The following is a 27,406-nucleotide window of genomic DNA, read 5'->3' on the forward strand; positions in this document are numbered from 1 at the left end:
AGATTTTCTAGTTCAGTTGTTTTCAAATTTTGGGGTCTCAACCAGAAAATAAAGGGGTTATGCTCCTCAACATATACTGTATTAGAAATTCGAATATCTGGGGTAGCTAGATAGAATGAGATAGAATGCCGGCCTTGAGTCAAGAGGATCTGAATTCAAATATGGCCTTAGACATGTAACACTTACTAGTTATGTGACCCTGAGCAAGTCACTTAACCCCAATTGCCTCTTAAAAAACAAACAAGCAAACAGAAATAGAACACTCTTGGGTTCTGGAAACTATAAACAGATAAATGATTTTTTTAAAAAGTGATTTTTCGCTGTGTTGATCAGAGTTTTAGAATACTATCTCTATAATATAATTTTTTATATAAATTGCTCTAGTTTTACTCATTCTTTTCTTCGTGTTTATAAATATTACCCATTTCATCTTCCACTGTCCATCTCATCATTTCTTATGGCATAATAATAGTCTATTATATGTAAATATGTAAACAATTTGTTTAGTGACAAATTCAGACTACAATAATGCCATACAGAAGTTTAAATGATATAAATCAATTGCCATAACAAGTAGACCAAAAGAGCCTGAAAAGTACCTTTGTTAGCGATCATTTAACTGACTTTCCAAGTAGAAAACTAGAATGGCAAGAGCAGCACCAGTTGATAATATATACTCTTTTTAAAGATCTTATGGAGGGGTAAAATCAAATATTATCAGCAACATCACATCATAAAGTAGAGAGTAGTCACCTAAAACAAAAATCTTTCATTGAAGCAGCTTGGCATAGTTCATAAAGTAGTAGATATGGAAGCAGGAAGGCTCACTGAGTTTGAAACCTGTCTCAGATACTTCCTAGTTTGTAACCATAGCTAAATCACTTAACTATTGTCATCCCTCTTTCCTCATCCCTAAAATAGACATAATAATAGCATTTCCTCATAGGTTATGGTGAAGCTTAAATGAAATAAAAAAGATAGAGTGATTTGAAAACCCTAAAGTGCTACATAAATACAAGATATTTTAAAAAGCTTGGTGATTAAGCAAAATCATTCCAATAGCATTTAAGCATGAAAATAGGAGGGGTCCAAAATCAGAAGAAAAAAAGGAAAAGATTTGAAAGGATATTGGCACTAGACTTTGCTGGTCATCATGGATAATAGAATCACCATACTGCCATATAAGTTTCTAAATTTTCTTAAAATTAAATGAAAAAGTAGTTGGATTATATCAAGTGTATATAGGGGAAATCAATCATCAAGGCAATATAATTAAAAAGATGTTGAGGGATCAAAGTTACCTAAAGGAAAGAAAGATATCAAAGAAATGTACATATATATATATATATATATATATATATATATATATATATATATATATATATATATAATGTGTTTGCATACATATATACACATATTTATTAAGAGAGTTTCATGTACACATATATATGTACATATATTTATGTGTCTATGCTTTAAAGATTCAAAGGTCCACTTATTTTGGCAGGGGGCGGGGGGGAAACAAACCTAAACAAGCGTTAAGGAATGTCTATGGCATACTAGATCTTTGAATTATGGAAGACCATATTTTTAGAAAAATCACAATTAGCGGTGCTGAGATCAAAGATGGGTGAAAGGAAATCGTGGCACACCAAACTTGTGGAAAGCAGTATAAAGGAAACCCGCAATAATATATAGAAGAAGAGATAAACTGGTCACAGAGCATGAATGATGGATAATGAAGAGATGATCCCAGTTCTATATAGGTATCACAACATATTAGAAGAACATATTAGAACAGTATCAGAGAAAGATGTCCAGAATGCTGGATAAGTGCTCTATGAAAGTTGCAGATAAAGACAAGAACCTGAAGCAAATGAAAATAAAAAGAAGGAAAGAAAAAAGCACTAATTAAGCACCTAATATGTGCTAGGAATTGTGCTAATTTACAAATACTATTTTATTTGATCTTCACATCAACTCTGAGGAGTAGGTGCTATCATAATTTCTACTTTATACATGAGGCAAATTTAGGTTAAATGATTTGTCCAGGATCATACACCTAGCAAGTATGAGTATCTGAGACTGGATTTGAGCTCAGGTCCAGCACTCTTTCTACTCTATCATTAAGCTGCCAAGACAAAACAACAACTCCATATAAAATATTCAAAGGCAAGGGGTTAACACAATCTTCCTCCGAAGTGCTTACAACATGGGTGAGCTATAATAAAGAAGATTTCTTTAAATGATCAGCAGCAAGACCAAGAGTTAAAACACTGACCTAGAAAGAAAAGAAGTAAAGGTCTTATTGCCCAGAGTATGTTATATAATTCCAGTTAAACCACTACCTTCCTATGTTTTTAAACTTGGGATGCTGGAGTTGATGTGATGATCAATGTGATATGATGATGAATTAAGTTGTGAAATGCTCTGAATAAAACAACACAATATGGAATATGAATAGAAGGTATTATTCCAAAAGCCTCCACCTTCAAAACAGAAGCACAAAGAAAAGAATAATTGCTATCCCCTATGAATTTCATGAATTAGTATCATTTAAGAAGAGTTAGCTGGCCTGTTCCAGTTCTTCTAGTTCTTTTTCTACTTATCTAATTTTTTTTTCTAATGTAATAGAGAACTGGACAATAGATGTCTGAGCATATGTTTGAATATTTTCATTGCTTTAAATAGATCTATATAACAATGCAACTAATTCTAATTCCTTCAATACATCAACATTTATTAAGTGCCTAAAATATACCAGGAACTGAGGGTACAGAAAAAAATGCAAAGATAGTCTTTCCCTCAAGGACTTTACACTCTAAAGGAGGAGACAACATGTAAGGAAATACATATAAATCAAGTTATATAAAGAATAAAAAGGAAATAAAAAGGCACTGGAATTAAGAGAAGTTAGAGAAAATTTTCCGAAGAAAGTGAGTTTTTTGGTGAGACTTGAAGGAAGCCAGGGAGATCAAGAGTTGGATGAAAGAAGAGCATTTTAAGCATATGGGATAGCCAAAAGTAATGCCCAGAGATTAGAGATGATGTGTCTTGTTTTTAGAATAGCCAAGAGATTTTAAATTCTTATTAAAACTTTTAAAAAATAAAGCTTTTTATTTTTAAAACATATGCATGAACAAGAGAACTGTTCAGTTCTGCACACATATATTGTATCTAGGATATGCTGTGACATATTTAACATGTATAGGACTGCTTGCCATCTGGGAGAGGGGTGGAGAGAGGGAGGGGAAAAGTCAGAACAGAAGTGAGTGCAAGGGATAATGTTGTAAAAAATTACTCAGGCATGGGTTCTGTCAATAAAAAGTTATAATTATTTTAAAAAAAACATATGTATGAATAATTTTTAACACTCACCCTTGTAAAACCTTGTGTTCCAAATTTTTCTTTCTTTTCCCCCCACTCCCTTCCCTAAACAGCAATAAATCCAATATATGTTAAACATGTGCAATTCTTCTATACATGTTTCCACAAATATCATTTTGCATAAGAAAAATCAGATCAAAAAGGAAAAAAATGAGAAAGTAAACAACATGCAAGCAAACAACCACAAAAAGAGTGAAATTGCTGTGCTGTGATCTATACTCAGTTCCTACATTCCTCTCTGTGGGTGCAGATGACTCTCTTTATCACAAGACTATTGGAACTGTTCTGAATCACTTCATTGTTAAAGAGAGCCAATTCCATCAGAACTGATCATTGTATAATCTTGTTGTTGCCATACATAATGACCTCCTGGTTATGCTTATTTCACTTAGCATCAGTTCATACAAGTCTCTCCAGGCCTCTCTGAAATCATTCTGGTGGTCATTTCTTATAGAACAATAATATTCCATAATATTTATATTTTATAACTTATTCACCCATTCTCCAACTGATGGGCATCCAGTTGGTTTCTAGTTTCTTGCTGCTACAAAAAGGGCTGCAACAAGCATTTTTGCATATGTGGTTTCCTTTCCCTCCTTAATGATCTGTTTGGGGTGCAAGCCCATTAAAAACACTGCTGGATCAAAGGGTACGCACAGTTTGATAGCCCTTTGAGAACAGTTCCAAATCAGTTCACAACTCCACCAACAATGTATTAATGTCCCAGTTTTCTCCCATCTCTCCAAATAAGTCACTATCTTTTCCTATTATCTTAGCCAATCTGAGAGGTATGTAGTAGTATCACAAAATTGTCTTAACTGATCAACAGTGATTTAGAGAATCTTTTCATATGACTAGAAATAGTTTTAACTTCCTCATCTGAAAATTGTCTGTTCATATCCTTTGACCATTTATCAATTGGAGGAGGGCTTCAATTCTTATAAATTTGAGCCAATTCTCCATATATTTTAGAAATGAGGCCTTTATCATTATCCTTGAATGTAAAAAAAAAAAAATCCCAGTTTATTGCTTCCCTTCTAATAGTGTCTGCATTGCTTTTGTTTTATCTACATTGGTTTTGTTTTTATGAATTTTTTTATTGATCTCTTTTGTTTTTATATCACCTTCATTTGCAGATATATGCCTCTCCCTTCCGTAATCAGAGAGCTTTTCCCTGTAATGAATATAAAAGAAAATTAGAAGAAAACATGAACTCAGTTCAGCCAAATTAACCATCTTATCAACTTCTTCAGAAAGCAATATACAATATTCCACATCCTTGGTTCACCACATCTGCAAAGAAGGGAGTGAAGTATATTTTCTTAGCTTGAACTCTGATCTTCTCTATCACCATAGTAGCAAAGTATGGTGGGTTTCTTTCTCTGTTTTTTTACTCCTTTTGTAAATGGCCTATTTCTTGGCTGTTAACTTTATGTTAAAGTTGGGTTCTGCTCCTAGGATGTGAGGGATAATTTCTCAGGTTTTAGGTTTTTCATGCTGTTGTTTTCTTGGAACCTTTAACAACTTTGGAGAACCAAGGGAACTCTTGGTTCTTCCAGTATTCTATAATTTAAGGCCAGGTATGGTCACTGTTTTTCTGGCTGAAGCGTTTCTTGGTCTATAAGTGACCTTTCTGCTCCTGATCTTGACCAGGGTCCTCATCAGTGTCGCAATTACAAACACTTTTGCTCACTGTAGGTCTCAGGTGGCTGTAAGCATCAGCTCTGCCCTCTGCCCTGAAACCAAAACCAGAGACTCTAGCTCTCCTGCCAGTGACCACAATCATCACCCTGTCCCTTTGCCACTTCACTTACCTGCATATGCATACATTTCTCTTCAACCACAGCTACAACCTGGGACTGTGCATTTCTGGGCCAGTCATTTAGCACCAGTGAAGAGCTCCCCAAATCTTCCCCTCATCAGATGCTAGGTTTCTATGCTATTTGTGGGGCTAACCTCTCCAAGCTAAGGCTGCTGTCTATGCAGCTGAAGCCATGGTTTGATGTTTGTTAATTGGACAATATTTGTCAGTGGTATCTCTACTTCAATCAGGCCAGCTCACCCCAATTCTGTTAGATCTCTCCTAGTGTCCTCCCAAGTTGTCTTAGACTAGATAACTTCTTTATTCAAATTTTTCATTATTCTATTATTCCAAAATTTATTTTCAGGCACTATTTAGTTATTTGTGGGGAAACTTGGAAAAGCCAAGTAGTTTTCTCCCTCATTCCACCATTTCTAAATGTTATTCAAGATTAATTTTAGCAAAAAAAAAAAAGATGAAAAAAAGCTCATAAGGACCAGTTTTAGTTGCAAGTAACTTGAACCTTGAAAAGTCAGACATCTTCATACTCACTAAAGTCAAACAATGCACTTATAGAGCTCCCAGAATTCTGTTTGTTCCTAACCAGCCCATTCATGTAAGCTTAGGTTTTTGAACTCTTCCCAGGTTGTATACACATTTGAGATGCCAGGTATCTCTGGGCAGATGGTTCACAGGTGGGGGTTGCTTAGAGATCTTTACCAGCTGGTATCCACTTTGGAACCTTCCTTATGAGTTCTCCAGCTGCTCCTGGGTCACAGGGCCTACACTTTCCCAACATCACTCAGGCCATAAGGTTCCTAAGGGTGGTTAACCAAAAGATATTACTCAGATAGGAATGATTTACAGATTTGGAACTTTTCTAAAATCTTTACTTCAATGAAGTTAGGTCAGCAGGGAGCTGGCATTTAAAAACCAGTTCTCTGGGGTGGAAGAGGGGAAGAGGGAATAATATTTAAGAACTAGTTTAAAGCTGAATCTTTATTATTAATATTTTCTCCATTACTTTCTTAAATCTAGATAACCAACAAAACAATTAATCAAAATCCAATAGTGATGATTGTCAATTTTCAAGGTGTAAATGTTCCAAATAATTGGCTCTAACAAGTCCAGTCAAATTGACTTCAAAACATCTTTGAATTGAGTCTTATTTATTCCAGGAAGTTGAACATTTTTTTTTCAGAAAAGAATATTATTCCCCAACATATTATATTTATGGATCAAAAATTTGGTGTTGAAAACTAGGCAGAGAAGGAATTATGGGGAAATGGTGGAATGAGGGAGAAAACTACTTGGCTTTTCCAAGTTTCCCCACAAATAACTAAATAGTGCCTGAAAATAAATTTTGGAATAATAGAATAATGAAAAATTTGAATAAAGAAGTTATCTAGCCTAAGACAACTTGGGAGGACACTAGGAGAGATCTAACAGAATTGGGGTGAGCTGGCCTGATTGAAGTAGAGATACCACTGACAAATATTGTCCAATCAACAAACATCAAACCATGGCTTCAGCTGCATAGACAGCAGCCTTAGCTTGGAGAGGTTTAGCCCCACAAATAGCATAGGAACCTAGCATCTGATGAGGGGAAGATTTGGGGAGCTCTTCACTGATGCTAAATGACTGGCCCAGAAATGCACAGTCCCAGGTTGTAGCTGTGGTTGAAGAGAAATGTATGCATATGCAGGTAAGTATCATGGCAAAGGGACAGGGCTGTGATGATTGTGGTCACTGGCAGGAGAGCTAGAGTTTCTGGTTTTGGTTTCAGGGCAGAGGGCAGAGCTGATGCTTATAGCCACCTGAGACCTACAGTGAGCAAAAGTGTTTGTAATTGCGACACTGATGAGGACCCTGGTCAAGATCAGGAGCAGAAAGGTCACTTATAGACCAAGAAACGCTTCAGCCAGAAAAACAGTGACCACACCTGGCCTTAAATTATAGAATACTGGAAGAACCAAGAGTTCCCTTGGTTCTCCAAAGTTGTTAAAGGTTCCAAGAAAACAACAGCATGAAAAACCTAAAACCTGAGAAATTATCCCTCACATCCTAGGAGCAGAACCCAACTTTAACATAAAGTTAACAGCCAAGAAATAGGCCATTTACAAAGGGAGTAAAAAACAGAGAAAGAAACCCACCATACTTTGCTACTATGGTGGTAGAGAAGATCAGAGTTCAAGCTAAGAAAATAAAAGTTTCGTGTAAAGCTTCAAAAAAAAAAAAAAAGTAAAATAGTCACAAATCAAATGTGTTCTTGGAAGAGCTTTAAAAGATTTTAAAAATCAAATAAGAGAAGATCTAGAGACAATTGTGAAATGCAAAAATGTCTAATTTTGACTACATTAAATTAAAAATATTTGCAAAAACAAAATCAATCTAGCCAAGATTAGAAGGAAAGCAGAAATCAGGGAGATGTAGGGGGATTTATTTTTTTACATCCAATATTTCTGATAAAGATAAATATTTCTAAAATATATAGGGAACTGAGTCAAATTTATAATAATACAAGGCATTCCCAAAATTGATAAATGATTAAAGGATATGAATAATTTTCAGATGAAGAAATCAAAGCTATTTATACTCATATGAAAAAATGCTCTAAATCATTGTTGATTAGAGAAATACAAATTAACACAACTCTGAAGTATCACTTTTCACCTCTCAGATTGTCTAAGATGACAGGAAAGGATAAGGATAAAATGTTGGAAGGGATGTTAGAAAGCTGAAATACTAATGCATTGTTGGTGGAGTTGTGAAATGATTTAACCAGTGTGGAGAGCAATTTGGAATTATGCCCAAAGAACTGTACAATTGCATATCCTTTGATCCAAGAGTGTCGCTATTGGGTCTGCATCTCAAAGACATCATAGAAGAGGGAAAAGGACCCACATGTAAAAAAAAAAAAATGTTTGTAGCAGCTCTTTTTGAAGTGGCAAAAAATTGGAAATTGAGTGAATGCCCTTCAATTGTGGTACGGCTGAAAAGTTATGGTATATGAATGTAATGGAATATTATTGTTATGTAAGAAATAAGGAGCGATTTGATTTTAGAAAAGCTTGGAAAGTTTTATATAAACTGATGCTGAATGATGTGAGCAGCACTAAGAGAACATTGTATACATTAACAGCAAGATTATGTGGTAACCAACTGTAATGGATTTGGATTGTCTCAGTAATGTGATGGTTCAAGACAATTCCAATAGACTGGGAATGGAAAATGCCATCTGCATCCAGAAAAAGAATTATGGAGATTGAATGTTACTGAAGCATAATATTTTCACCTTTTAAAATTTTTTTGTTTGCTTTTTCTTTCTTATTGTTTTTCCTTCCTTTTGGTCTGATTTTTCTTTTTTATCATGACAAATACAAAAATATGTCTAAAAGTATTGCACATATTCCACCTATATTGGATTGCTTGCTGACTTGGAGAGAAGGAAAGTAAAACAGGGAGGAAGAAAAATTTGGAATACAAAATCTTACAAAAACGAATGTTGGAAACTATATGTATTTGGAAAAATAAAATGGTATTGATTAAAAAAGAAAGATTAAGGAAAATTGTAAAAAGAAATAAGAGTAATACTAGAAAAGCAAGAAAATAATGAAAAAAAAGCCAAACAATTAGAAAAAGAGCTACAAAAGCTTATTAAAGAAAATAGTTCCTTAAAATTTAGAATTGACAAGAGGAAACTAATGATTTCATAAAACATCAAAAAAGTGCCATAAATTAATACATAAGTGAATAATATAATAAATAAATAAAATCATCAAATAATAAAATAAAAACATCAAAGAAGTGATAAAATAAAAAGAATGAAAAAACAGAAGAGAATGTGAAACATCTCATCAGAAAGAAAACTGACCTGGAAAAGAGATTGAAGAAAGATTATGTAAGAACTGTCAGATTATCTGGAAGTTATTTTTTTTAAAGTCTAGACACAATATTTCAAGAAATTATTAAGAAAATTTGCCCAGAAGTTCTAAAACATGAAGGTAAAATAGAATTGGAAAAAAAAAACCTACCAATCAATGCCTGAAAGAGATCCCAAAGTGAAAACAGGTATAGCTAAGCTTCAAAGCTCTCAGGTCAAGGATAAAATATTACAAGCAACTAGGAAGAAACATTTTAAATATTATGGAGCTACAGTCAGGATAACTGAAGCTTTAGCAGGTTCTACATAAAAAGTCTAGAGAGTGTGGAATTTAATCTTTTGAAGAGCAAAGCTGAGTATAATTCAAAATAGATATTTAATGAACTAAAGGACTTTCAGGTATTCTTGAGGAAAAGACCACAACTGAACCAAAAAATTAACTTAAAAGAATCAGGAAAAACAAAAGAAGGTAAACATGAAAGGCTAATTATAAGGGATTTAATAATGTCAAGCTGTTTACTTCTTTTACAGGAAAAATTTATATGCAACTCTTAAGAATATTATCATCACTATGGTAATTTTGAAAGAGTATAAATAAATGGAAGTCTTGGAGTTAAGTAGTTATGATGAGATGATCCAAAAAGAATACCAGATAATGAGGGGTAAAATGGAGTAAATTATCTCATACAAAAGAGACATGAATAGAAGAAATGTTATAGTGAAGGAAGTTATAGGGGAAATAGGAGAAGAACCTTATTCCCATTGGAACTGGTTTAAAGAACGCATTTAATAGGGTATAATAATTAACTTACAGAGAAATAAGAGGGCAAGGAGATAGGATAAGGGAGAGAGTTCTAGAAGAATATAGATTAGGGAGGCAGTGGTCAGAAAATATTAAATTTCTGAAAAGAGATAGGGTAAAAAGAGGGAAAAGGACAAACATTGAATAAAAACATGGAGGGAAATATACAACTCATAATTATAACTTTAAATGTGAATGGAATAAACTCACCTATAAAACAGAAATGGATAACAAAATGGATGACAAACCAGAACCCGACAACATGTTGTTTGTAACAAACACATTTTAAAAGTGAGAGACAAACATAGAGTAAAAATAAAAGAGCTAGAATGGAATTTATTATGTTTCAGCTGATGTAAAAAAAAAAAACCCAAAAAACAAAAACAGTGGCAGTCATGATTTAGACAAAGTTAAAGTTTAAATAGGAGAACCTATGAAGAAAATGCTATTCATCTTCAGAGAAAAAACTGATATGTGAACTATATATTGTAGAGTTTTGTGTGTGTGTGTGTGTGTGTGTGTGTGTACGTGTGTGCCCAATTGTGTCAAATATGTCAAAAGGCCTTCTCTACTGCAGGGAGAAGAAGGGAAGAAAACAGCCTGAAATTCAAATGTAACCCCCCAAAAATATACTTTAAAAAAAAAAGAAAATAAAACCAGCCACATGAACTTGCTTCTCAGCCCCAGAGATTCCACTGAAGCATAAATTACTGTAACTCAGTTTACTCAAGTATAAAATGGAGGGGAATGGAACATTAGCATATGACATCAAGTTTGTAAAAATTGATGTGCATGTGACTGGTGCCATACACACAATACTGTTCAATTTGTAACACTCCTGAAACTAAGCACCATAGAAAATAGATGTTTGCTAAAACAATCTATTATCTTAGCAAACAACAATTATAATTTTCAAAAGAGAATTCTCTAAGTTAACTCTTTCCCTGGAATTAAGTTTTTGGAAACTAACCTAGAAATCTTGAAAAGGGGTAAGAAAGATGAGGGGGATCTTGCAAGTATGGAAATATGCTCTGACCCTTAATTAAAATGCTAAGAATTGCCAATGTTACTATAATGGAAGATGACCTCTAGATGACAGGGCCAAGAAGGGAGATGTAGCTCCAGCAGTTCAATCTATCTCACAGTTGGAACATTTATTCCTTGAGTCCAAATGATTCTTTTTACTTAGGATTTCACTGTAGGCAAGTGCCAAATGGAAATAACAGAAAAAGTAGAAGAAACACCTGCTTTCTAGCCGAGGATAAATGTTCAGGTAAAGCTAGGAAGTAGGAAGTGCTGAAAATAATGTGACCAGCAATTACCCGGTATATATACCAGTATTAATATTTATTTATTTATATGATTTCTGCCCCATGATAAATGCTGGATTTATACCACTTTACAATGCATCGAAATTTTTCAGGTGCATAAAATGCCAATAACAGTCTATAAAAATGAGTAAAATGGTATGTATATCCAAGGAGGTTAAGAATTAGCCGCTCTGTTTCTAAAGTAAACATCATTTAAATGCCCATCAAGATAATGTCTTGGGGTAAATTGAGGGCTTATTCAGTTCAAAGTGTTCACTTTATTCTGCTTAATTTTTAAGGGTTTAAATGTGCTTGGAGCAAAATCCAGTGGGGTTTCTTATTCCAGGGCAAGCCAATAACCATCTCTTTATTTGTTCATTTCTAAATAAATCATGGGATATGCGAGCTCAACGAATGCCTAAAAGTCTGTTTAGTGTAAAATCCAGCCCTAAAAATAACAACGATACTGATGATGATAAAAGGAATACCAGTTTTTGCTTTTTTTTTTTCTTTCTCTTTCCATAGCTCCACCCCAGTTCTCTCTTGAAAGGCATTCTGTTCTGTCAGCCATAATGACATCTGCTGGCGGAGACAGGAAGTCATAAATCTGTAGGTTTCCTCTCAACCAAACCTTGTTAATGCTGCCATTTATCACGGAGGATAGGGTGCCATCTCAGAAGTGCTGGATTCCGAAGTCCATTCTCTCAATTCCCCCTTCCCTAGAGAGTTACCATTTTAAAACAACTACTTTTTCATCTCTTATTTGAGGAACTAAAAAGTCACTGCAGAGGCAAATACTCTACTCAATGGGTCACATTTGGATCAAAGCCATCCTTCTGAAGAACAATAGGCTCTACTTGGTGCTCCCTAACTATGAGAAGCAGCTCTAGTTAAACACTGTCTTCTCCATTTTAAACTAGCAAGCAATGTGCTAAGGGTGAGAATGTTTGACCTTTTCCCTCTCTCTCAGATTGCTCCTTTATATTTAAAATTATTATAATATATATTAATAGTACTGAAGTGTTTCTGCTCTAACAATTTTTTCTGCTAATGACTGAGGACAAAATTTGTATTTGCATATTATTTCTCATGCAAAAGCATGATCTTGATGTTGATTACTTATGGGGATACCCACAGTACCTTAAGTATTATTTAGCTCACATATAAGGCAAAGTGCCCATCATCCAGGAGTTTAGAGTCCGATTATGGAGAAGAGTTTGTAGTCTAATAATAAACACTGTAAACATATAGGAAAAGGCAGTGGGGTAGCTAGAAATTCTATGTTCTAAACCAAAGCCAAAAAAGAAGTGGCTGGGAGTAATAGAAAGAATTATGGCATGTGAGTCAAAAGCATTATGTTTTCAGTCTCTCCTAAATCACTTATTAGTCACATCATGTTGAGTAAGTCATATCCCTTTCCTGGGCCTCAATTTTCTCTTTCAAAATAGGAGATAGGGGTACATGATTGTCAAGGTTCACTCGATATTTTACAAGGTAGATAAAATAGATAAACAAAGACAGGGATCAGACACACAAAATGAGAGACAGATAAAATGAAGAGAGACAGAAAAAGAGTAAAACATAAGTTAAGAGAGAAACAGAGCAATTTAGCTGATTCTTCTTCCCCTGATTCTAGTCTGATCTTTTTTGCACCCCATAATAGTACCACATTAAGTTATAAGCTACTCTGCAAACTGGGTAGCTAATCTTTCCTAATACAATTTAATTCAAAAGAATATTGCTGAATCTGGAAGGAAGGGAGGAAAGAAGGAAGGAAGAAAGGGAGGGAAGAATGAAGGGAAGGAAGGAGGGAGGGAAGGAGGGAGGGAGAGAGGGAGGGAAACAGGAAGGGAAACAGGAAGAGGGGGGCAGAGAGGGAGGAAGGAGGGAGGGAGGAAAGAAGGGAATAAAGGAGGGAGGAAGGAGGGAGTGAATGATGAAGGGAGGGAAGGAAGGAGGGAAGGCGGAAAGAAGGAAGGAGAGGGAGGAAAGAAGGGAATAAAGGAGGGAGGAAGGGAGGAAAGAAGGGAATAAAGGAGGGAGGAAGGGAGGAAAGGAATGATGGAGGGAGGGAAGGAAAGAAGGAAGGGAGAAAGGAAGGAAGGAAGGGAGGAAGGAAGAGAAGAATGGAAGAAGGAAGGAGGGAGGGAGAGAGGGAGGGAAGGAGAGGAGGGAGAAAGGAAAGAAGGGAATAAAAGAGGGAGTGAATAATGGAGGAGAGAAGGAAGGAGGGAAGGAGGAAAGAAGGAAGAGGAGGGAGGAAAGAAGGGAATAAAGGAGGAAGGGAGGAAAGGAATGATGGAGGGAGGGAAGGAAGGAGGAAGAAGGAAGGAAGGAAGGGAGAAAGGAAGGAAGGAAAGAAGGAAGGAAGGATGGAAGGGAGGAAAGAAGAGAAGAATGGAAGAAGGAAAGAGGGAGGGAGAGAGGGAGGGAAGGAGGGGAGGGAGAAAGGATGGAGGAGAGAAGGAAAGGAGGGAGAGAGGAATAAGAAACAATACAGTCCCTGATCTCAAGAAGCTCATAGTCTAATAGAGGAGACAATATACAGTGGATTGTGTATAAGCAAGATATAGCTAGGATATATTGGGAATAATCTCAGAAGAAAAGCATTAAGATTGAAAAACTCAGGAAAGGTGAGATTTAGGCTAAGACTTGAAGTAAGAGAAATTAGGAAGCAGAGATGAGGAAATATAAAGAGAAAGCATTCCAGGCATGGAGAATCTAGGAAAAGTGCCCAGATTTATAATATAGTGTCAACCGTATGGAACAGTAAAGAGGATGATGTCAGTAGATTGCAGAATATTCAGGGAAGTAAATTGTAAAGAAATTGTAAAAATAGGAAGAATACAAATTAGAAAGGACTTTAAAAGGCAAATAGAGGATCTCATATTCATTCCTGGAGGTGTTAAGGAGCCTAATTAAGTACTTAGTGTCTTTTTAACATTCTGATTAAATAAGGGGGTGACATGATCAGATCTTCAAGATTCATTTGACAACTAAGTATAGAATGGACTTGAGGCAGTAAGACCAATCAGTAGGATATTATAATAGTTCAAGCATGAGGTAATGAGGGTCCAGGTGGTGATTAAGTCAGAGAAGGAGAGAGGAAATATATGAGAGATGTTGTTTAGTTGTTTTTTTAAGTTGTTAACATAAGAGATGTTACAAAGAAGTGTCAGTATTTGGCAACAGATAAAATATGGGACATAAAAGGTATAGTGAGTCTAAGTGATTGGTAGGACAGTGGTTATCTCAACAGTAATAGGAACTTAGGAAGAGGGGGGGGTAGAGTGGAAAAGAAAATGAATTCAGTTTTTAATATATTAAGGTTAAGAAATTCACTGGCTATCCAAGTTAACATGTCCAAAAGACAGTTCAAGATAGTTTAGAAGTGAAGTTGAAGTTAGATAAATAAGTTTGAAAATAAGCTGCATATAGATGATAATTGGATCCATGGGAGTTGATTAAATGGCCAGTTGAAATAGTATAGAGGGAGAAGAGAAGAGGGCCCAGAGTGGAACATTGGAGGACACCCAAAGTTAGCAGATCTAGCCTGGATGAAGATCCATCAGAATCTAAAGTGATCAGACAGGTAAGAGGAAGATCAGGAGAGAGCAAAGCAATGAAAACCTGGAGAGAAGAGACTATCAAGAAAAAAGGTGATTGACAATGTTGAAGCTGACAGAATGGTCAAGAAGACTGAAGCCTGAGAAAAGGCCAGTGGACTTAGTGACTAAGAGACCACTGTTAACGTTGGAGAGAGCAATTTTGGGTGAATGATGAGACTAAAAGCCAGACTATAGAAGGTTAAATGTTAATAAGAAAAAAGGAAGTGAAGATAGACTTTTCAAGGAAAGAGAGGAGAGCGATAGAACTAAAGGTAATATGTATCAAAGTTTAAACTACGTCAAAGTATTAGAATATTTAGCACAGAAAATCTTTGTAATAGAAATCCAGCATGAGCTGAATCAGAGGGAGGGGAGCCAGGCCTGATTATTTGGAGTCTCTTAGATGGGAGAAATTTCCTTTGTGATCTTCTAGGAAGCTGAGGCTACTCTATAAGTTTGGTGCTGTAATAAGGGATACTCCTAGGAGTATCTTCTGACTTAGAGTCCCTTTTTCAATAACAAATATTAAATGCTGTACCGTGTCCAAAATTCTATGTTAGGTATTGACAGCAATACAGAGAAATTAAAGCATGGACCTTGTGCATAAGAACCCTGGAATCCAGTACAGGAAGTAAAGTGAGAGCTTATACAAATAAACTTAATATAAAATCAAATTATAAGTATTAAGGAGAAGAAAAAAATTCTTTGAGAATTCTCAAGGAGAGAATGGTTCTGCTTTAGAAGACCCCCCCCCCCCAAAGGCTTTATGACGCCATTTAATTTGGGCTTTGGAGATTTAATAATTCAATGAGCAGAGATGGGGGTGGGGTAGGGGTGGATGCTGCTTGGACAATAGCCAAAGGAAAAGCAAGCTATATTCACGCCAGAGGGCAATCATCAGAATAAGTCCTATTGGCATAATCGTGGAAAGCAGGAGAGGATCTCATAAAATTCTGAAAGACAATTGGATTCTTAATGCTTAATCATAATAGATAAGACTTAAGCTCTCCACGATGCTGAAAGGTGTTCTTAGAGCAAATTATATCATATCCTATTTGCTTCTGGAAAGTTGAGGTTCACCTTTGGACCTACCCTTCTAATGAGTTTAGGAAATAAAACCTGATGCATAGTTGATGTGGCATAAAATATAACATGGGCCTGTAGCTTAAAGGCTGATGAACATATGGTTTCCAGCTCTGTTCCAGTCCTTACATTCACTTAATGTCTTCCTGTGGTTAATGAAGTTGAGCAATGGATTACCGAAGGAGCAAGTTGGTCTCAATTCTTATGTAGCAGCATAACACTGTCACATGTTATAAGCAGCCATCTCTAAGGGAAAATGTGTTCTGTGTTATTACCACCAGCTTCTATTTCCCGCATCTTTCCAGCTAGGCAGCTGTTGCATTTGAAATATAAATACTGATTAATTATTTCTAAGAAGTTTTACCAAAACCCAAAATTTTATGAAGAACTATTGCCGAATGCCTTCAGGAGAATTTCTTCCTTAACAATAATCTAGCATCGTGTTCCAAACTACCCCAGCATTTACTGCAATAATCCCCTGCTGTCTTCAGGCAGCAAATTTCTACCAAGTGGAGGAAGATGTGCTCTCCCCGGCATCCGGGTAACTTAAGAAACCCCAAGGGAATGGACTGGATTTGTTGAGCTATAAGTGAATTAATTGGACTTGCCAAACTTGCTCCTTGAGGGAAGGAAACGAGACACTCTTAAAAATGCCTCTACCTAGAACTGTGGAATGCTGGTACTGGAAGAATCCTACCTCAAAGACCGTCTAGTCCAAAGATTCTTTATCTTTTTTGTGGTAGAGCCTCCTCTGACATTCTGACAAAGCCTATGGACCCCTCTTCAAAATGATACTTTAAATACATAAAATAAAATGAAAAACATTATAAAGAGAAACAATTATTATACTAAAATACAGTTGTCAAAAGATTTTTAAATAAACAATTTTGTGCATAGCAAATTAAAAATTCCAATATTTCATTATATAAATGGAGAAAGTCAGGCTATAGGTGATAAAATGACTAGCCCTAGAAAATGGGCTTCTATGGCAAGTCTTAACTTTGATCCATTTCTTATAATAATGGGACCTGTATTCTTTCTACCATGTCACAATGCCTAAGTTATAAATATTATGTATAGATTGTATATTATATATAAAATATAAAAATGACAGCATATGTGTATATGTAGTATATAATACTTACATTAGCATATATGTATGTATATAAATATATATCTATTAAGATCAAATTCACAATTAATATAGAATGGACTTGAGTAGGAAGAGGTTTGAGGAAATTTATATATTATTCTCACACATATACATTTATAATTTATATGTATTCATATATATATACATCTATATTTATAATTTCAGCCTATGTCCTACTATGTCCATCTTCTCTCCTCTGCTAATTTTCCGCTTATTTCTGTTTCCACCAACTCATATCTCTCACCTCCTTAAAATCATGACTCCACAATTATGTACTCACCAAATCCTTACCCAACTAACCAATATCCTGCTTAAGATTCAAATACCCCTTCCACCCAGATCTAATTGAGTTCTTTTGCTCAAAGCTCTCCAGTGGCTCACTATTGCCTGTCAAATACTGTAAAACCAAACTAATTTGCCTGCCATCAAGGTCCTTCAAAAACTGGCATCTCCCTTTCAGATGTGCTTCTGTCAAACTGGGCCACAAATGTACAGAGTACCATTTCCTTTCCCCTTCCTTCTCAATTTCTTTTCTGCACTTGAAATATCATTTTCATTTCCTAATCCTTCAAGGTCCAGCTCAAGTACCATTTCCTCACTAAAACTTTCTCTTATCATATAAGTTGAAAATTAACCTTTCCCTCTTATCACTTGGCAAAGAAGTTACGTCTTGTGCTTCTGTTCTATCCTATTTGGCAACATCATTATTGATCTTTGGTGGGGGCAGTGTCAGATTTGTGACTTGATCACTATATTAAAGAATATTCAGCATATTCAGAGATTTGCCCTAGATCACAAGGCATTTTTCTGAGAGGTGAGACTTGAACCTAACGCTAAGTCCAGCTCCCTACTGGCTACTCCCAGCTCTTTCTCATTATATTTATATGGTGGCACATATTACAGTTTATCATCACATATTGGTATGCCATTGTAAATTCCAAGAGTATAGGAACAATTATTGAATTTTCTTTTCTCTCCTCCCAATAGATAGCATAGTGCTTTGCATAGAATAGGTGGCTTGTTCGTTTTGAGGCAATGAGGTTAAGTGTCTCATCCAGTATCCCGCAGCTGGTTAAGTATCTAAGGCTGGATTTAAAATCAAGCTCTCCTAATTCCAGAGCTGGTATAATAGGTGCTTTGAAAAAAAATGAACTTGAGGGGCAGCTAGGTGGCACAGTGGATAGAGCACCAGCCCTGAAGTCAAGAGGACCTGAATTCAAATCCAGCCTCTAACACTTAACACTTCTTAGCTGTTCCCCAATTGGCTCAGCAAAAAAAAAAAAAAAGAAAGAAAGAAAGAAAGAAAAAGAAAAAAAAAGGAACTTGTGATTTCTTCAGTGTAGGGAACTCCTTTTGCCAAAGCAATATATATATATATTATATATATATATATATATATATATATATATATATATATATATATATATATATATATATATATATATATAACTTGACTTGCCTAGGGCACACAGCTAGGAAGCTGAGGTCAAATTTGAACTCAAGTCCTCCTGGCTTCAGGGCTGGTACTCCATCCATTACACCATCCAGCTGCCCAGCACTTTATATTCAAGGAGTTGACTAGTATAGTGGGAGGTTAAGTGACTCATTCAGCATCTCATAGTAATAGAGACTGTGCTCAAACTCAGGTCTTACTAGCTCTGAATACTAGCTCTTTCTCCTCTACACTATGATCCTTCTTGGTTCATGTTCACATATTGCTTAATGGGCTTACCTCACAACCCTTTGAGACAGATGGCCCAAATAGTATTATAACCATTTTCCAAATGAGAAAACTGATGCTCAGAGAGATAGATTTGATTTGCCTAAGTTCATATTGCTAGTAAGCGCAGGAAATGAAATTTGAACTCACACCCTCTTATTCCAAGTCCAATATTATTTCTACCATGATAACATATTATAAAAAGCCGCTAAATGTTAGAATCTATGTTCTTCCTCCATAGAATGTAAGCTTCTTAAAAATAGATACAATTTTCCTTGTGTCTTTCTATCTTGTCTATTATTATTTGGAACATTTTTGTTGTCAAGCCATTTCAGGCATGTCCAATACTTCATGATTCCATGTGGGGTTTTCTTGGCAAAGATACTGGAGTGATTTGTCATTTTTTCCTCTAACTCATTTTATAGATGAAGAAACTGAGGCAAAAAGGGTTAAGGGATACACTCAGGGTCACATAGTAAGTGTCTGATGCCAGATTTGAATTCAAATCTCTGATTCCAGACCCAACATTCTTTTTACTGGCACCTAGCTACCCATTAAAAAAAAAAAAAAAGAAAGGAAAGGAAAGAAAAATGGTGAAATTCAAGATAATTCAGAAGGAAGGGCATGAAATTTTTTTTAAGTTGATTGCATCAGGAAAGGCTTTGCTTAGAAGATGGAGCTTGTGCTACATGTTGAAGAATGACAGAGTTGAGGAGGAAGTGTACGCCAGGCATGCGATGTTTGAATGGCCAGCACAAAATCCCAGAGTCAGAAGATGGGGTTCCCTGTGAAGACAAAAAAAAATGATGTATATGAGTTTTGCAGGGTCAGGTCAGGAAGAATTTTAAAAGCAAAGCATAGCTTTATATCTGATCCTTGAAAAGATAGTGAGCCACTAGATCTTATGGTGTAGGGTAGTCTGTGCTGAGGAAGATAATATTAGTAGCTCTGGTTGAGGATGGATTGAAGTCAGGAGTGATGTGAGAGAGGAAAGCCAATTAGGAGAACATTGTAATTATCTGAATGGGAGGTGATGAGTCCTGAACTAAGATTCTGGCTGTTTGGATAGAAATAATGTATCAACTGTGAGAGATATTTTGGGAATAGAGTTTTGGAAAAGAGGTGAATTTGGGGGACAAAGCAACAGTGTTGAGTTTGAAATGTCCAATAGGCAACTGCTAAAACATTGGTGAAGGATAAATATGTTAATCAATTTACTTAGTTCATCTATCTGATTCTTCAGTGTCTTGAAACAAAAATTCATCAGAGATTAAGAGTAGGTCAAAGTTAGAATTCCAGCTAGCCATCACTTAGAAAAACTTTAAATAGTGTGTTTTATGATTTACAAAATATGTTGGTAAGAGATAGAATCTACAGGTATTATTTTTATATTGCACAGGAGGAAACTGAGTCTCAAGTTAAGTGATTTAAGTACAAAAACAGCAAATGTCAGTGCTATAAATCAAACCTGAGTCTCACTATATTCCAAGTTCATTGCTTCTTCCGCATACCATGCTGTCTAACTGTAAGCTCTCTCTCTTACCCTATAATCCAATAAAATCTTTGTTAACAAATATAAGGCTATGCCCCAGGCTTGGAGCAGCTGAAAATTTACATCATTTTTACCTTTTTTATGATATTGAGATTTTGACTTTTTGTTCTAGATAAATATTAGTACCTTGGCTATCATTTTGTTAGTTATCTAGTAGGGAACACAGAGCGGTTACTAGGAGGGCTCCCTGGGAATTCTTCATTCTTCGGAGACACTAGGAACTCCGAGTCATGACTAGTGGAGGAACTTACAGAGAAAAGCTGAGAGTTCTGGGGAAAATACTTAGAAGCTGCTGAAGCTGTGAAAGTGGGTGTCCTCTCTTACTATCTATTTATTCCTACAACTAGCATCAAAATTCTGAAAATAGTGAAATAAAAAATAGGGAGGTAGCAAAAACATGCATAAATTCTCATTCTTCTAGATGCCATACATCAACATAAACTAGGGTTCTTCTAATAAGTTAGGCTCAGATTCTTGCTTTCCCGACTTAATTTCAGCAAGGTTCCTGAGGATTTTTAGGTTTTAGTTTTAATTTGTTCCCCACGTTCCCAACATTGCAAATAAGAAAAAAAGTTTTCCTCAGTCTTTAAAGAGAAGGTTGAAGGGCAGGGGAGTGGTAAGTGGGCTGCTTTATGACTCAGATCAAACTATTTAACCTCTCTGTACTATCCCTATAAAGGGGGAAATGGTATTTATCTCCCTCATAGACTTCTGGAAATTATTGTAAAGCACTTTGCAAGTAATGTCAATGTAGCCAGCCAATATGAGGGGAAAAAGTAAAATATATTTTTAACAGTTCTTCCCAATTAATAAAAAAAAAAAAGAAAAGCCAGTTCTAATCAAAGCTGCAATAGGGTTGTTAATTGTTCAGTACTCTCTGATCAACCATTGGTTTGTAGATTGTATATGGGAGGGGGGGGAGATTGTCAGGAAGGGAGGGATGGTGGGGCAAAAGAAGGGGTACAGACCAAATTGCCCCATTAAAACTGCAAGGATCCTTACAAGGCAGTATATGGTGAAACAACAATACAAAGCAAACAATCCTACACACAAAGTTTCTAAACCCCAATCAGTGACCCATATATTATTTGATCAAAGAGAATTCTTAGACAATCCCTTGAAGTCTGTCATGATGGGATGTGATCATGTATGCAAAGAGAGGTACAGGAGGCTCTGCACACAGTATGAACATAATGAATGTTAATGAAGGTGAATATAGGGTTGAAAGAATAAAAGTTGAGGAAATATTTGCAGAGTAAAAAGAGAAGAGGGTGTAATAAAGTTTTTTTTTTTTTTTTTTAAATCAGACGTTAGATGACAGGCTAGTAGAATAGACTGGGATAAGGGTGGGATTGAAGTCCAGATTGAGAGAAATGAGGAGTTAACAGGGAAAAGTTCATCATCTATTATAGGATAGAAGGTAATTCTTCCAAATTCCTCCGCTTATTGATGGAGTTGAGCAAATCTAACTTCTTCAACTAGTATGATTGTAGAAAGAACGTCACTGGCATCCACTCTCTCACCTGACCTCACTTTTCACCTTAATGCTAATCTTCTTTAGGTTTTCTTTAAAGCACTGATCTAAGTGAGACACCCCCAGACCAGGGTGCCTGGAACTCAGAGTGGGCATGCCTCTGAAAGGCGGGAGGGGTCCAGAGAGGGGCAGTGGGGCGGCCTCTCAAGGCCCGCATACTAATCTGCCTTCCCCTCCCTCCCCACTCCTCTTCTCCCCTCAGCAGGACGCTGTCTCTTTAATAAACTCCCTCTGCCTTTCTATCTGCTGCTGGGGAGTAAATTTCTCCCTGTCATCAGGTCGCGGGGAGGAGGAGGAGTTTGTTAATGTTCAGTTTGTTCAGTGGATCGATGTTTGCTGGCATCGCCTCGCCCTGCCTGTGTGTGCATATGTGAGGATGTGTGTGTGTATGTGTGAGTGTGTGTATGTGTGTGTGTGAAAGTGTGTGTGCGCGCGCGTGTGTATATATGTATGTGTGTGAGAGAGAGAGCGTGAGAGGGAGAGTGTGTGTGCGCGCCTGAGTGTGTATGTGTGTGTGCATGTGAGAGAGAGAGAGAGAGAGAGTGTGTGTGTGTGTGTGTGTGTGCGTGTGTGTGTGTGTGTGTGTGTGTGAATTCCAGATTTCCTGCCTTCCAAACCCGCTCTTGTCCTCTCCCATATCACTCACAGGCTGGCATCTGACAGCAGCACCAAACCTACCGCGATCTCTCTCCCCCCGCACAAGTCCGCCATAGAGATCAGCGAAGAGGAGGAGGAGGAGGAAGAGGAGGAGGAGGAGGAGAAGGAGGAGGAGGAGGAGAAGGAGGAGGAGGTGGAGGAGGAGGTGGAGGAGGAGGAGGAGGTGGAGGAGGAGGAGGAGGAGGAGGAGGTGGTGGTGGTGGTGGAGGAGGAGGAGGAGGAGGAGGGGAAAAGGAGGAAGAAGAAGAGGAAGAAAAAGAAAAAACCTACTACCTTTCGCCTTATCTTTCCGCGTGTGAGTGCGTGTGGTGCGTGTGTGCGGCACAGTTCCTGCCATCTGATCCTGGTCTTGGATGTTTAATAAAGAAATCAAGTGTCTCAACAGTCACTGCCCCCCCCAAACAAAACCAAAAAACAGACCAAAAAAAAAAAAAAGGACCAACAACATCATCAGCAACCAACAACCCGACATTGTCAACACGAGACAGGTTTTTTTGTTTTGTTTTGTTTTGTTGGGGCTTCCCCTCCCCCGGTTTTTTTCCCCTTAAGCCCTTAGTGGAGGGGGGACGCTCAGTGTGAGAGAGACAGAGACAGAGGGGGAGAGACAGAGACAGACGAGACAAGCGAGCACCCCCCGAGCTGCTTCTCGGGTCTGGGGACAGAAGTGAGATTGGAGAAAGTAGAGCGATGCCGAGGAGGAAACAGCAGGCACCGAAGCGGGCGGCAGGTAAGCCGAAGCTCTCTCTCTCTCGGCACTTGCAGGCTGGGGCTGCAGCTCCCTCCTTCCCTCCCTTCCTCCCCCGCGCCCCCCTCCTCCCTACGAGACGAGCACCCCTGCTTTTCTGGGCTTTTTGCTCCCTGTTCATCACCCCCCTTCTCCCCCCCCCCCCACCTTCTCCGCCCTCCCTGCCACCCCCTTCTATCCAACTTGCTGGGAGCGAGCGTACAAGTCTGTCTCATCTCCTTCTCCCCTTCTGGGAAAGGAGGAAGGAAACTGACTCCCTGGTTTGGCATTCTAAACCCTGTCCCCTTCCCGGTGCCCGGACAACTCTCCAGCTTTGGGGAATCCCACGGTCCTTCCCTCCTTAAACTTTTTCTCTCCACCTTCTCCATCCTCCCTCCCCCACCCCCCCAGCTATCTCCCACCCCTAACTTTCTTCCCATTTCTTTCCTTCCTGCCTCTTGCTTCTCCGTGGTTGTAGTGCGTAAGATTTGGGGACACCCTTAAGTAGTCTTTCCCTTACACACAGCCTGTATACTTTGGTTTTTGAGATGTCATTGTGTCGTTTCCTGGGTCAGCTTTCCTTTAACCCCTTTTTGGTCCTGGGAAGTGTGAGGTTGTGCCTGAGCTAGGGAAGTCTAAGACTGGCATGGGATGAGCTGAGGGAGTTCAGCTTTTGATCAGTCCTAGTGAAAGCTGCAACAGGAAACCGAATGAACAATCAAAGTGCGTTTTTCAAGGATCTGTATTTTCGAATCTCATCCCCACCGCTACCCTCACCCCCACCCCACTCGTCCTTAAAAATAATTCCCAACTGAAAATGCAATGTATAGGAGCATAGAAAAGAGTTTTTAACTTTATACGTATTTTTGTACTGCTACTTCCCTGCCCTTTCCCCCTTACCCCCACTCCGTCAAAAACAACAACAACAAAAAGATAGGAACAGGTTAATGGGCTAGTACAAAAAGCCTTTTAAGAGTTTGCTTTTTAGGTTGCTTAATTGCTTTTTTTTTTTTTTAATAGTATACTGGGGTTTTGTTTCTGGGAAGTGCAATATGAAAGTTCATTTTTCTCCTGCCAGACCCACCCACTGAAAAGTCAGCTTTCCAGTTGATTGCCAGCTTTGATTTGACATTTGATTGATCACCTGTCATCTTGCTGCCTTTGATCTATTCATTCTTGATATATATCAATAAATCACTCACCATGGTAACTCAAGTGCCAGTGACGCAAGGCTTGCCCTCTAGATTCTCTTAGCCAGACGCACAATTATTATCTTGTTTGGCTTTTAATGTGGGCGTTTTTTTTTTTTTTTTTTAATTTCTTTGTGTCCTTAGTTGGATCAGTGCTTTAAAGAAAAGCTTAAGGTTGTTTCTTTTTTCCTCCCTTGATTTTAGGGATCATCAGCCAAGTCTTCTTCCTGTAAACCTATCACTAGTTTTACTACATTATAATCTGGAGTCAAGCGTAAGAGCAAGTTCAGTGATATACTTTACTAAAGTTTGAAAAGTGCTTGGGGCAAAACCAAAGGTAGATAACAAATAGTGGGGGTGGGGGTGTTAGGGTTTTAGATAACCAGACCAAAAGTATCAGTGATTTCCTCTTCTCTCAGCATCTCATTTTAGCATAGAATTGCAGGACTGGCCCTATACAGCTTCTCTATGAAAGAGTAGGTACCCGCTTTTCTGCATGACAGAGGCTAGTTGCAGTTACTAGAAACATCTTTTAAAGCATTTACTCCCCAGTTTGTGGTGTTGTTATTTTAATGTTATTTGCCTGAGAATAAGACAGCTGGGCATTTAAAAAATTGACTATATTTGAGAAAACTGAATATATTTGTAACTTTTCTATAGAGCAGTTTGAATGGGTTTTGGATGTGTATATGTGTGTGTGTGTGTGTGTGTGTGTGTGTGTGTGTGTGTGTGTGTGTGTGATATTAGGTACAGATAGACAAACATCATAGGGGATTTCCTCCCCCATCATTAATTATATCTGATGATTTCTTAAACATAATTCCTCTCTCATTTCCCCCTTACATTGTGATTCACTTTTGCTTTTAAACTCAAATTTCCAATTGACAAAGTTAGATTAAGCACACTGGCTGGTTTGTACCAGGGAAGAGTCACATAGATTCCCATAGAAGAATGAGTGTAGCTAGATTATTATAGATAACGTCCTTATTGTTGTCCCATAAGAGAACCCTGGGCTGCCGTCCAGCAAGAAGTGAGGTTGCCCTGAAAATTACTCTGTTTTTCTTGTTGTTCCGGTAAAGGCCCTCAACAACTAGGCAATGATTTAAATTACCAGAATGACTGGACATGTCTCAGTCAGTAAGCTCATTACAAAAAGTGCATTGCTCAGAATTGTGCTACTTTGATTATATTTATCCTCTGATCAATGAGGCTTCAGGTGTATCGAATATATGTAATCTTATATTGCATTATTTAAATTATACTCTCTTTATTAAGCTAGTTTTTATTGCACTCGTTAATCCACTTATACTAGTTTTCCCTGCTTAAAAGTTGTGGCTATAGCTTTAGTTTCCTGGCCTGCCTTTAGTTTTCATTTTCGTATGTAGTATTTGGGGCTTTATTTTTTGTTTTTTTTTTTTTTTGATTAGGGGCTAGGAGGCCTCTCGCCTGCCTATAAGCTATCGAGCAGAAAAGGAATCAGGCATCAAGGAGATGGCAAGGCTTCTTATTAGTTGTTTATTGGTTATATTTAAGAAAGCAGATATTTTCCACATAGTTTTCCTTCCACACATTCAAGTACATCAATGCCTTCCTCTGTTTTAGCTGAGGAAGCTTCACATAAGAAAAGTTGACCAGTTTGAGATTCTTTGGCTAGTTAATATCCAAGGAAAGGAAGAAATGGTGAGGTCTAAAAAGTCTGGAAATGTCTGCTTTTGTCACCGCACCATACTGTGCACAACTGTAAATAATTACTACCATGCACTTACTTTGAAAGCAAATTTCTAGTTTGAGTAATGAATAAATACAAAGATTAGAAAGATCGTACAAGTGGACTGAATAGAAGAGATCATGATAAATAAGAGTCCGTCTCAAGGAATATGCCAGGCAGTTTTTTCCCTTGTTATCATTAATCTTAAATTCTGAGTTTCCAATAATATATTACAGATTTTCCTAGGACTGTAAGCATCGAAACTAGTGAGTAGGACAGTACTTATAAGAGATTTTTTTTGGAAGGGGTTGTTAATATTTATTTGTAATATTTTCCCAGGGGACCGGAGTTCAAGAGTTTAGTTTACCTCAGCAAACATCAATATCAATAGATGTTTGGATTTTTTCTAAAAAGATTTTCCTTAGAAATACCCAAATCTCTTACCTTTACCCACTCTCTCAGCTCTTCCTTAAGGTGCTTGTTTCTAGTCTGTTGGCATTTTTCAATAATATTGCATCATTCGGTAACTTAGGATAATAACAGAAGTTCAGTGATGTGGCAAAACTATAGGGACAAGCCCCCCAAAGTTTGATTGTTTTCCCTCTTATCCTTAATTCTATGTTCTTTAGTCACCACTGAAATGTTTTCCATTTTTCAAGTGAAAATATCACTGCATATTGTCATTATCTTTTCCCTACCAATTTCGTATGAGAAGAAGGCAGAAAGAATGAAAAAGGGAATTTCAGTATCTTTTTATTTCCAAAAATATGAAGTGTATTTAAGTATAAAATACTAGTTCTTAAAATTCAAACCTTCTTCTCCTACCTAGCCCCACTTAAAAAAAACACCACCACATATTTTATTTCTCAACAGTGATCATTACTTATGTATTAATGCCAAGAATGGAGAACCTGGCCTTACCACCTTGCTAGAGTTAATACATAGCTCTTTCTCTGTCCCTCTGTCTCTCTATTTCTGTCTGTCTCTCTGTCTGTCTGTTTTTCTGTCTCTGTGTGTCTCTCTCTCTCTTTCTCTCTCTTTCCCCCACCTCTGACTCTTTCTCTCTCTCTACTTGTATACATATAGATAATATGTGTGTATGTATGTATATATGTATGTGTATGTGTTATGTGAATATGTTGCCCTTAATGAGATTTATTGGTGCTTTATCTGTATCCTAGTTCTCAGATAACTCAAGAAAGTACAGTAGTAATGAACAGCTCTCCCATTTATTTTGTTTATTTAATATGTAGATGAATAATGCAGATTTTGTTTTCATGAATGTCCTTGTGTG

At 37.1% G+C, this 27,406-nt stretch overlaps 1 protein-coding gene and 1 long non-coding RNA gene across 2 annotated transcripts in view; one reads left to right on the forward strand and one right to left on the reverse strand.

The window, feature by feature from the left end:
- Positions 1–18,903: 18,903 nt before the first annotated feature.
- Positions 18,904–22,568, reverse strand: LOC127548929 (uncharacterized). The gene is made up of 2 exons (XR_007950485.1): positions 22,480–22,568; positions 18,904–19,532 (listed from the first exon to the last, which is right to left on the reverse strand). It is a non-coding gene; the product is annotated as an uncharacterized LOC127548929 (long non-coding RNA).
- Positions 22,569–22,688: 120 nt separating this feature from the next.
- Positions 22,689–27,406, forward strand: part of TSHZ2 (teashirt zinc finger homeobox 2) — a 270,565-nt gene continuing 265,847 nt past the window's right edge. Inside the window, exon 1 of the mRNA XM_051976612.1 lies at positions 22,689–23,217. Coding sequence (XP_051832572.1) covers positions 23,178–23,217 — 40 coding nt within the window. The 5' untranslated portion in view covers positions 22,689–23,177. The remainder of the gene's footprint in view (positions 23,218–27,406) is intronic.

The sequence above is a fragment of the Antechinus flavipes genome, chromosome 2 (assembly GCF_016432865.1).
Source record: "Antechinus flavipes isolate AdamAnt ecotype Samford, QLD, Australia chromosome 2, AdamAnt_v2, whole genome shotgun sequence".
In the NCBI taxonomy this organism is placed as follows: domain Eukaryota; kingdom Metazoa; phylum Chordata; class Mammalia; order Dasyuromorphia; family Dasyuridae; genus Antechinus; species Antechinus flavipes.